This window comes from Amphimedon queenslandica, unplaced genomic scaffold (assembly GCF_000090795.2).
Source record: "Amphimedon queenslandica unplaced genomic scaffold, v1.1 AMPQUscaffold_13121, whole genome shotgun sequence".
Classification (NCBI taxonomy): domain Eukaryota; kingdom Metazoa; phylum Porifera; class Demospongiae; order Haplosclerida; family Niphatidae; genus Amphimedon; species Amphimedon queenslandica.
This window is the reverse complement of record NW_003546643.1, coordinates 50124-62324: the sequence shown is the minus strand read 5'-3', so window position 1 is coordinate 62324 and position 12201 is coordinate 50124. Positions and strand designations below refer to the sequence as shown.

General features: G+C 34.1%; 2 protein-coding genes across 2 annotated transcripts in view; one reads left to right on the top strand and one right to left on the bottom strand.

Moving 5' to 3' along the window:
- The window catches only part of LOC100637475 (tRNA (cytosine(34)-C(5))-methyltransferase-like), a 31688-nt gene that overhangs the window by 3207 nt on the left and 16280 nt on the right, over positions 1–12201 (bottom strand). The window contains exons 7-14 of the mRNA XM_020001024.1: positions 11607–11665; positions 10720–10794; positions 10284–10488; positions 9611–9738; positions 8228–8365; positions 7233–7325; positions 6377–6515; positions 6249–6326 (exon numbers count right to left, since the gene is read on the bottom strand). Of these exons, the coding sequence (XP_019856583.1) occupies positions 6249–6326; positions 6377–6515; positions 7233–7325; positions 8228–8365; positions 9611–9738; positions 10284–10488; positions 10720–10794; positions 11607–11665 (915 nt within the window). The remainder of the gene's footprint in view (positions 1–6248; positions 6327–6376; positions 6516–7232; positions 7326–8227; positions 8366–9610; positions 9739–10283; positions 10489–10719; positions 10795–11606; positions 11666–12201) is intronic.
- On the top strand, positions 3019–4967 carry LOC109585084 (protein transport protein sec31-like). The gene is made up of 2 exons (XM_020001029.1): positions 3019–3187; positions 4447–4967. Exons 1-2 carry the CDS (start codon positions 3127–3129, stop codon positions 4884–4886), a joined length of 501 nt encoding a protein of 166 aa, XP_019856588.1. The 5' UTR covers positions 3019–3126; the 3' UTR covers positions 4887–4967.

Genomic DNA, 12201 nt, shown 5'->3' with positions numbered 1-12201 from the left:
ACGGTATGTGACCTGATATGACAAAACCAGGCTAAATGCTCCAAAATTGAAAATTAAGGTTTAAGCTCTTCTTAAATAAGCTTGACTTTTCCTTGCTTTAGGTCTTTGTCCCATGTCATTTGACACATCCAGTGCTGACTCTGCCAAGTTATGATAGTATACATATACATGTATGCAACAAGAATTTTGAATCAATGTAATTGAGTTATAGCCGTTTTTATGCATTTAGCTTGCGTTATTTACATGCTGCTCTACGAAAAAGGTCTTTAAAATATCATCTGTAACTCTTTTATTAGCAAATTTGGTATCAAATAAAAGAAAATTTTATATTATACATGTAATTATGATACATTTTTGATAAAACCTCAAATTTGATAAGGTACCACTGTCACAACTTTGGGAAGCCATATCTCTAATTAATAATTCCCCACAGGTACAAGTAGCCTGGTTTTGTCATATCGGATCACATATGTCAGTGCGCACACTACATAAACCTTTACTTTTACATTCCTCCCAAGCAAAATGACTGTAATAATAGTGCTAGAACAACTTACTTTGACAGTAAGCAGTATCAATCAAGCCAACTAGTAGCAGCAGGACACTTAGTAATCCCATTATTAACACAATACTGAGACACCAGTAGTTATCTACTAGAATAGACAGTAGTGAGTAGCAGCTACAAGAGTAAAGTGACACATCAGCATTGTTTTGCTCTAAAAGTCAACTTGGCCACGCCCTCAACAATGAATAGAATTTCAATCATGCACAAGCTTTTACACTGAGAGCATGTTGTAGTAACTAAAGCCTATGTAGGGATAGCCCCTGGGATCAACATATGTATATGAGCTAAGCATATGATCAAAGGCAGGAGTTATGTATTCTGAAAGTGGCCAGACATGCAAGTACTTCAAAGTAAACAGGATGACAAAAATTGCCAATTATGCCTGCCCATCTACTTATAGCTAAATTAATTACTTTGAAACGATTAACAATTTTGGTCCCATAGGACTTCAAAAGTTATGTTATTAACAATATGATAATATCAAAGCCTAGGAAAACACAACTTTACTAACTCAGCTACAGCTTGTACTCAATATGCATTCTAATATTAAAGAAGTCGGTTAATATTGTGCTAGATAGGTTGATGGAGGATATTTTTATCCTTTTTGAAGTGGATAGCTAGGCTAAGCTTCATAGCCTTGTACTGGTTAGGTATATAGCCAGTCTGACTAGGATATCCCTGCTGAGGTGGATAAGGAATTTCCTCATACATAAGCTACTGTTGGTGATGGTTGTTGATTATGCAGAAGAGGTCGTGCAGCCATGTCAGTTAAAGCAGCACTAGTACTAGCTACTAGTACTATTATAGCACATCCATTCCTTCGATTGCAAGCAGCAGCATTGTTTCCAACATCCAAACAGCAACATGTACCCAAGGTTATAGCTCATGGTTTTTCCAAAAACTGGCTCCAGAATTACCCCAAATTTTTTATTACATTTTTAATGTCCTGACGCTGTGTAAAAAGTTTTAGCTGATTTCAGCTTATTTTTTGAGTTGTAAGCATTTTTAAAACGAGCCATTTTTAAAAAAATACCAAGGCTATAGCCAGGCATGGGGTCAAGCACTTGATGCTTGTCCTTCAGTACAAATAAGCACAGCTTTCTAAGTACTTAGTGCTGCTTACAAGTACCTTTTTAATATAATCTATGTGCTTTGTACTTATACTTGATTACTTTTACAAATTTACAAAAGTGCTTTTAAGCACAGCAAAAATTACGCACGAATAGTGTACATGTACATGTACACATCTACATGTACATCTACATGGTACATCTACATGTCGATGTCATGTACATGTACCACTACATGTACATCTACATGTAGTGATACATGTACATGACATCAACATGTAGATGTACCGTGTAGATGTAGATGTGTACATGTACATGTACACTATTTGTGTGTAATTTTTGCTGTGTTTAAAAGCACTTTTGAAAATTTGTAAAAGTAATGAAGTATAAGTACAAAGCACATAGATTATATTAAAAAGGTACTTGTAAGCAGCACTAAGTACTTAGAAAGCTGTGCTTATTTGTACTGAAGGACAAGCATCAAGTGCTTGACCCCATGCCTGGCTATAGCCTTGGTATTTTTTTTAAAATGGCTCATTTTAAAAATGCTTACAACTCAAAAAATAAGCTGAAATCAGCTAAACTTCTTACACAACGTCAGGACATTAAAAATGTAATAAAAATTTAGGGTAATTTTGGAGCCAATTTTTGGAAAAACCATGGGCTATAACCTTGGGTGCATGTTGCTGCTTGGGTGTTGGAAACAGTGCTGGTGCTTGCAATCAAAGGAATGGATGTGCTATAATAGTACTAGTAGCTAGTACTAGTGCTGCTTTAACTGACATTGCTGCACCACCTCTTCTATATAATCAACAACCATCACCAATAGTAGCTTATGTTATGAGGAAATTCCTTATCCACCTCGGCAAGGATATCCTATTCAGCCTGGCTATATGCCTAACCAGTACAAGGCTATGAAGCTCAGCCTAGCTATCCACTTCAAAAAGGATAAAAATATCCTCCATCAGCCTATCTAGCACAATATTAACCGACTTCTTTAATATTAGAATGCATATTGAGTACAAGCTGTAGCTGAGTTAGTAAAGTTGTGTTTTCCTAGGCTTTGATATTATCATATTGTTAATAACATAACTTTTGAAGTCCTATGGGACCAAAATTGTTAATCGTTTCAAAGTAATTAATTTAGCTATAAGTAGATGGGCAGGCATAATTGGCAATTTTTGTCATCCTGTTTACTTTGAAGTACTTGCATGTCTGGCCACTTTCAGAATACATAACTCCTGCCTTTGATCATATGCTTAGCTCATATACATATGTTGATCCCAGGGGCTATCCCTACATAGGCTTTAGTTACTACAACATGCTCTCAGTGTGAAAGCTTATGCATGATTGAAATTCTATTCATTGTTGCGGGCGTGGCCAAGTTGACTTTTAGAGCAAAACAATGCTGATGTGTCACTTTACTCTTGTAGCTGCTACTCACTACTGTCTATTCTAGTAGATAACTGCTGGTATCTCAGTCTTGTGTGAATAATGGGATTACTAAGTGTCCTCCTGCTACTAGTTGGCTTGATTAATACTGCTTACTGTCAAAGTAAGTTGTTCTAGCACTATTATTACAGTCATTTTGCTTGGGAGGAATGTAAAAGTAAAGGTTTATGTAGTGTGCGCACTGACATATGTGACCGATATGACAAAACCAGGCTACCTGTGGGGAATTATAAATTAGAGATATGGCTTCCCAAAGTTGTGACAGTGGTACCTTATCAAATTTGAGGTTTTATCAAAAATGTATCATAATTACATGTATAATATAAAATTTTCTCTTATTTGATACCAAATTTGCTAATAAAAGAGTTACAGATGATATTTTAAAGACCTTTTTCGTAGAGCAGCATGTAAATAACGCAAGCCAAATGCATAAAAACGGCTATAACTCAATTACATTGATTCAAAATTCTTGTTGCATACATGTATATGTATACTATCATAACTTGGCAGAGTCAGCACTGGATGTGTCAAATGACATGGGACAAAGACCTAAAGCAAGGAAAAGTCAAGCTTATTTAAGAAGAGCTTAAACCTTAATTTTCAATTTTGGAGCATTAGCCTGGTTTTGTCACATACCGTATAAGATGAAATGTTGACGGGGATTTTATATTGGCAGATTGACAAATTTATATAAAAACACCAATTAAAATCGGCAAGTATAATTCGATTCATGCGTGTGACCATGCCCATGTTAATTTTAGTTAAAGCATGGTTAAGACTCGCTAACATGGCTTTATTATGTTTCCTTAAGCCAGGACAATAGAGAACACAATATTCAGGAAAAGTTAAGTCTTTCTCTCATAATAATGTTGTCCATGTACCATACAGAAGGAAATTTTGGAGGGACTAAATTTTGGTGAATTGCTAAATTTTGGTGATTGGCGAATTTTAATTTAGCGAATTTGTGGCCATGTGCCATTGAGCATGCGTATAATGGCTCAAAATGGCGAATTTTAATTTTGGCGAATGGCTATCAAAACGCCAAATTCGCCAAATTTAACTACCTCCAAAATTTCCTTCCATACGGTATACAGCTTGCAAGAGTCAAAGTCTCCATAATAAATGCATGCATTAGCATGTGTAATCACACCTGCTTAAGTAAAATCCATCCTAAGGGTGGGGATATAATTGAAATTACCAATAGTAAATCCAACAATAAGCTAGCCATCACAAAACCGCAAAAGAACACTCCCGTCAACAAATCCTCCTATACGGTATATATGGGTTAAAAAGTAATAGATTTTAATTGACTACCTAATGTCTATACAAGGTAATTAATTCATAGTTCTACCATTCCTATAGGTTCTAGCAGTGATGATTTCGATAATATAGGAAGCATCATTGGAGGAGTATTTGCTGGATTTGTCATATTATTCTGCATGGCATACTGCGCGATTTTAATTTGCATGTGTTGCTTTTTTGGTTTTGGAACTTATGGTGCTGCTACTGCTGCTAGAAGGATCCATACTGGACCTGCTGCTACAGAAGTAACTTCTGGTGCCATAGTAACTACTACTAATACTAGTAATGCTACTGCACCACCTCCTCCTACTTATGATCAACAGCTACCACCAGCAGTAGCTTATCCTCCTGCTGGCTTTGATGAAGAAAAAGCTCCTTATCCACCACAGCAGGGATATCCTGCCCAGCCTGGCTATCCACCACAGGAGGAGTATCCCACAAAGGAATATGATCATCCACCACGAGGCTCTCCACCAGCCTATTCAGCCCATTTACAGTGACTAAATGCCCATGCTTGTAATGTTATTTAATTCACGTTAATTTTGTCTTTTTAAAAAAATTAGTTCATTTTTAAAAACGCTCATAACTAAAAAATATTTGGCGGAATTAGCTCAAACTTTCCACACAGCATAAGGACAACATCAATGTGTATTTAAAAAGCAAGAAAAATTGGAGGCAATTTCGAAGCCATTTTTTGAAAAAGCCATGGGCTATTAAATAGCCTTTGCTTTTTTCAAAAATTGTCTTGTTTAAAAATTGTCTTTCTACACAGCATAAATACATAGTTAATACATGTACACAAGTATCAGAAAATGTAATAAAAACTTGGGGTGATTTCTAAGCCTTTTTTTGGAAAAATCAAGGGTAAAGCTTTGCTTGTTTCAAAAATGGCTTGTTTTGTATAGCTCAAAAATGTTTCTGAAATCAGTTCAAACTTTCTACAAACATGTAGCATATAGAATAGTGCACAAATCTGTATTTCAATAACAAACCAACATTCCAAACAATAGAAGGTAACAAAGCAAACAAGCATTTACATGTACATGCATACATAATAATCATTGTTAGATCTAGAAATAAACTTTGAGAAACTACATACATGTAACTGAAAATGGGAGACTTAAAGACATACATGTACATACTACATAGGCTAATAGGAAATTTTAGGAGACTAGACCAAATTAAAGCCTCATAAATTTCCTCTAGATCTATACTATATCCCAACTGAGTTTGACCCAAGAAAAACTGGAATAACTTTTTATAGGAATGTGGGATAAGGATAAAAATTTCATAGGTTCTTAGTCGCCCAATGCCATCACAGGATCTCAGGTCTTGGGTCTCTCAGCCCTTGGGAACCCTGAGAACTGGGTCCTCCCTATAAACCCAATGGCATACCAAAATGACGTTTTATGACAATTTTTTACGTCATAGTTTACATAAGAACATGTGGTCGAGGCCCAAACTGATAATTCTTCATTTTAAAAGCTAACAGGGCAAGATTTTCTGATAATGATTGCCTTTATAAAGACTAAAGTCCATTTGCATTCACCTGAGCCCAGGAAGTGATTAGAAACCCCACCCAATAATTAACACAATGCAATAATATTGTGAAAAGTATGGCTGTACTTTCTGCATGGGTTATACAACCAACTTGGAGCTAAAGAGCTAAAGCTGCTTCTTAAGTAGTACAATAGATGCGGCAAAAGGAGAGGAATGCACTGGTATGTTTATTTTTATAATAGAACTTGTAAGTCAAAAGTTATTGCAAGAAAACAAGGGCTCAGGTGAACACAAATGGACTTTAGTTGACTCCAGCAGCTATTGTATTGCTTGTAATTGTACATGTATTAGTAGTAACATACTTCTTGTGTTATCCTGTATTCACATGCACTGTCAAGACTCTCTGTTCTAGCAAAGACCCTCACTCCAGTATTAATAATCTAAAATATAATAGCATACTATAAAAGGACAGTAATACATGTACATGTACCTTACAATCCTTCTCATTCTTCTTAGTTATTTCTTGAACTAGGGGAGAAGTAAGGTAGAGTGTTTTCTTTTTCCCGGTCAGTGTACGTGTTAAGAATTGATCAGTAATACCAGAATCACTCGATATGTTGTAATAAGAACTAGAAATGTATCAGAAACAAAGACAATAATAAGAGATTAACACAAGACAAAGATAGACTGACTATCAGTGAATATCGTATAGCTCCAAATTTTCGTCAGTCAAAATTTTGTCAAAATCTTAATCTCTTTTTAAAATTAATATTTTCGTCATTAAAATTTTTGTCTTTTTTACTATTAATATGCATACTACCCATGTGGAACAAAAATTTTGTGAAACAAAATTACCAGACAAATTTGAAAAAAAATTTTACCGAAAAAAATTTGGAGCTATACGGTATTACATGTACAGCAATTACAGTATAATCTATAGCATACACCTCCATTTAACGGACAGCACCTAGTGCATCCAATTACATTCCTTACTGTATAAAATAACCTCTACATAAAGGACACCTCTGTATAACAGAGTATAATTATATAAAGGCTACACTGTACATGTACATGTAACTATGTGTAACAGTAATGATAACCTTTAACATAAATACACATACTGTATACGTTCAGATTTCTGAGTGTTTAAAATTTCGTGTTTTCAATGAAATGTGCTCAAAAGTTAATATTCATGTGAGCTAATTTTCGTGTTCCGGCCATAGTCTACATACAATAGAATGGCATTAGAGGTGGTTTAAATTTTGTGGATTTAAGGTGAGCACAAAAATAGCAAAATTTAATACACTTCGAAAATTAAGACGTGCATGTGCAGTACTATTACTTACCTAATACTTTCAACTACAGAATCGGTTCTAGGTAGGAACACATAAGGATCCTCTCTGTATGTTTGTTTCCTTGACTTCCTTTCAAACCCATGCCTACGTAAATGAATACAAGACTTTAATTATGATACATAAGTAATGTATAGTTATAAAATGTTTGTGGGACTTGTATTGTGCGATCAGAACAAAATTAAAGTATGAGGAATTTAATTTTGCTCGTGTAGACGTGAGTTGCTGATAGCCTGATACCATATAGTGGAAAATTTTGGAGGAAATTAAATTTGGCGAATTTGACACTTTCATAGCCATTTACCAAAACAGAAATCCGCTATTTTGAGGCATGCCACAAATTCGCCAAATTAAAAAACCGCCAATCACCAAAATTTAGCAATTTGCCAAAATTGAGCCCCTCAAAATTTACCCGCTACATGGTACATTCATTACTTCAATAATTGGTGGAATTAAATTGTACACTTTGAGGGACAAACAGTAAAACCAAATTTCAGCAAATATTTGAATTTCATGATTTTCATCACATAATTCATATTACTGTATTATTGGTAGAGTTTTGTCAATGAAAGGTTATGACATGTCATGTACTTTGTAATGGGAAAATCTGGTGGTGATTAATATGGACAATTCTATAAGTACAATGTACATGTACATGCATTAGTCAGGCGGTATTATAATGGTAAATTTGTAGTCAAGTACATTTAATTGAGTATGTCAAGAAGGAAACTACAGTACAAGATAATTTATTGGTGAGGAATTAATATTGGCGATTGGCGGTTCTATGAAGAAATCGCCAATATAAAATCTGCCATTTTGTTTCAATCTGAGCATGCTCAATGGCACGTGGCACAAAATCGCCAATATAAAATCCGCCAATCAACTTTTCACAGGCAAATTCGTCAAATATTACTCTCGCCAATAATCATCTTGTACAGTAAATGGAGTTGATTTTATTTTGGTGATTAATTCTATTAGTATATACTGACCTCCCAGTTAGCTCATCAGGTCTTTTAACTGTAGGTCCACTGTTTGACGGTTGGACTTGCCACGGTAATGGAGACGTCTTGCTGAGCAAAGCAACAAAGAATCCTCCAGTATCTTGTTGATGAGGAAAGATTCTAATACTGTGAGAGAAAAAAAGAGTTTATTAAACAATATTACTGTGCATAATTATGTTGAAACTGAAATTATACAACCATTATACATGTACATAAACCTATGTACATTTGTTTATTCTGCATGCTCCAATGCAAGAGTACATAAATAAAAAAGAAAGTACATGTACATGTATGAGCTAATTATTATCCAAAAAATTTAATAAATAAAATAATGAACAATAAAAAATAAATCAATTGCATAATCGGAATCAGCTGAAACTTTCTACACAGCATAAGGACATCAATATGTATTTTTAAATGTAATAAAAATTGGGGTGATTTCGGAGCCATTTTTTGGAAAGTAGCCAAGGCTAATTGGCATTTTCTTAAAATAGCTGTAACTTGAAAAATTTACGTTGGAATCAGCTCACTTTCTATACAGCATAAGGATATCAATATGTATCAGAAAATGTAATAAAATTTGAGGTGATTTCGGAGCCATTTTTTGGAAAAAACCATGGGCTATAGCCTTGGGTATTTTTTAGAATTTTGGCATTTTCTTAAAATGGCTGTAACTTGAAAAATTGAAGTTGGAATCAGCTCAAACTTTCTATACAGAATAAGGACATCAATATGTATCAGAAAATTTAATAAAAATTTGAGGTGATTTCGGAGCCATTTTTTTGGAAAAAACCATGGGCTTTAGCCTTGGGTATTTTTCAGAATTTTTGGCATTTTCTTAAAATAGCCGTAACTTGAAAAATTGAAGTTGGAATCAGCAAACTTTCTATACAGCATAAGGACATCAATATGTATCAGAAAATGTAATAAAAAATTGGGGTGATTTCGGAGTCATTTTTTGGAAAAAACCATGGGCTATAGCCTTGGGTATTTTTCAGAATTTTGACATTTTCTTAAAATGGCCGTAACTTGAAAAATTGAAGTCAGAATCAGCTCAAACTTTCTACACAGCATAAGGACATCAATATGTATCAGAAAATGTAATAAAAAATCGGGGTGATTTCGGAGCCATTTTTTGGAAAAAACCACAGGTTTTACAATTTACATGTATGTAATATTAATGTATGTAGTACTATTACTATTATTATTGATGTGATGCTTGTGTGTGTGTGTGCATGTACTAATACTGTACTTGTTCATAAATTATAACATACATGTATCTGTGTATGATAGTGCATATATTGAATGCGAGAATCTAAAAATGTACATGTACCGGTACATGTATGTAAATTATACGATAATATAAAGTACCATCGGTTCAACTGATATGTGTCAGCCTCTAGTGCAGTAGGAGGGAACATTGATGAATGGACTGTGTGTAGTAAATTAGACGGAGTCTCTTTATATGATGAAATCCATTCACCATTCTTTGTTAAGACCTGTATTTGTAATAGAAATATTTTAAAGTTGCTTTAAAATTTAGCAAAAGGCCCTGTACTATAGTACAGGGGAAGAAAAGAATTCTCAATTTTCATTACACTTTCTGATACATATACATGCACATTGGCCAAATTCCATATACATGATCTTATGTTGTTTATCAGCTTTGAGCTGATCCTGATTTTTTTAAAAATTTTCTAAAGTTGCTCAAAAATTGAGCCAACAACCAAAAGCTATAGCTACATGTACATGTACATGTAACTTTGGTCTATGCTCAAATTTCATCAAAAATGGCTAGGAGAGAATTCTCCATTACATTTTTATTGGCCCTTTATACTTTTGTACAGTATATGTATATTTCACCTACAACATAATTTTTACCACAAAATTGGCGACCATTAATGATGTGTGAAAAATCATTAAAAATCCAATTTTGATCAAAATCAGCTAAAATGTGACAGTTTATTTTTAATAACAATCTTCAATAAATTAAAAATAGGACCAGAAATCAGCTAAAGATAAGTGATATGAGACAGTTACTTACCTTCCATGTATTAACTCCATTTGTCCTTTTCAGACCAGGTAACAGTGAAGAAGTGTCCACCAGTTCCACTGATCCATTACACAACTTCAATGCTCCAGCAATAACTGCTTCATCTTCTATTGGATTCATTGAACATGTTGAATAGACCAGCCTACCCCCTGGCTTCAATAATTCCAGACCCCTCATCAGCAGTCTTAATTGTAATCTGAAAAAAATATAAAAATTGTACACAACTGCAGAAAAATGTCACAAACCACATACATGTAGCCTAATAGTCTTCGTAAGGTTATAAAATAACATTAAATTAGCAAATAAATTCTGTAAATGATGTACATGTACATGTACATTACAAGTATTGATGTGCTCAATTTACCAAACAGCAAAATATGTGGGTAATTATTATACATTTGTACAAAGTATTGATACAGTACATTACCTGTGCAATGATAATGGTGTACTAGAATTCCATGATCTCCATATTGTTGGATTCTTTCTCATAGTACCATCACCACTGAATACAGTAATAAGAAACGAATAAGACAAAACAACATTTACAAATGTACATACATGTAAATAATATGTACATGTACCTATTTCTAATAATAAATAAGGCTGAGTTTATACAGCACCAAAAATGCATTGTTTTAAAAAAGGTACACTTTGAACCCTGTTTTTGTTCCATCATGTTTTAAATTATACAGTAATTATTATACAAGTACATGTAAGTAATGCATTCAGTACAGTTAATTACATCTGCACATACATATAAGAAATGCTACGAGTTCAAAACTACATGTACATATACCCAGGGTTTCCTACAAAGTTAGCTAAGTGAGCTAAACAGCACGCTTGATGAGCTGATAAGCACTATAATACAGTACATGCATGTAACTGTACATAGCATTTGGAGCAACTTTAAAATTTATAAAAAATCCAAACTTGATTGGCAAAGCTGATACACAACATACAATGTAAGTACATGTACATGTATATGTACTGTACTGTATCAGGAAAATTATAAAATGGCAAATTCTCTCCTTCTCAATTTTGGCAGAACTTGGCTTTTGACCCTGTACTATAGTACAGGGACATTGGCTAATTTTCGAGCAACTTAAAAAATTCATATAAAATCCAGTTTTGATTAGAATCAGCTCAAACCTTCTACACAATATAAGTACATGTATATGTATAAAAAAATAAAAGGGACAAATTCTCTCCTTTTCAATTTTGGCTAAATTTGGCCTGTGACCCTTATGGCCCATAATCCTAATTCACTATGGCAAAATCCTGTGTAAAACCCTGGTATACTGATATGGTACTTACCTACAGGGGACATCACAAAGTACTCTGTCATACTGTAATGGAACACGTTTACCATCAACCTAACATACAAATAATAAAATCACACTCATATACAAGTACATACATCTATAACAGATGGTAATATTTGGTGGTACCGTAGGCCAGGTTTGATTACAAGATTTTTCGATTGCAAATCGTGAGTATGGAATACATCTTGCAAAGAAAGGAATCGCACCTAAATAATCTACGTAATTAATAATAATTGATAAACGCCACGCCACACCTATCAATCCTTTTCTCTACACGTGTTTCATTTACAGTATCATGAGTGGTATCCTGTGATATTTACAGCCCCAATTACCTCATCTAGTTAAGTCCAAATGCCCCTAACATCGTGAAGGAAGTTAATCAAGCTGTGGGCAGTAGCTTTAGATGGCAAAGGAGAGAAACAAGACAATCAGTTAACTTGTGAGTATGGCTAGCTAGCTAGCATCTCGCAATTGTTGGAAACGCAAACTAGTTATTTTTCAAATTCACAATCTATTAGATACGCAATCAAAACCCGGCCTACGGTACATTTGTATTTTCTTTTAAAAGTGTAAAATTAAATTACAAT

Coding starts and splice junctions, on each gene's coding strand:
- LOC109585084 (XM_020001029.1), top strand. CDS start 3,127: ATGGGATTACTAAGTGTCCTCCTGCTACTAGTTGGCTTGATTAATACT. Junction 3,188..4,446: donor TAATACTGCTTACTGTCAAA/GTAAGTTGTTCT, acceptor CCATTCCTATAG/GTTCTAGCAGTGATGATTTC.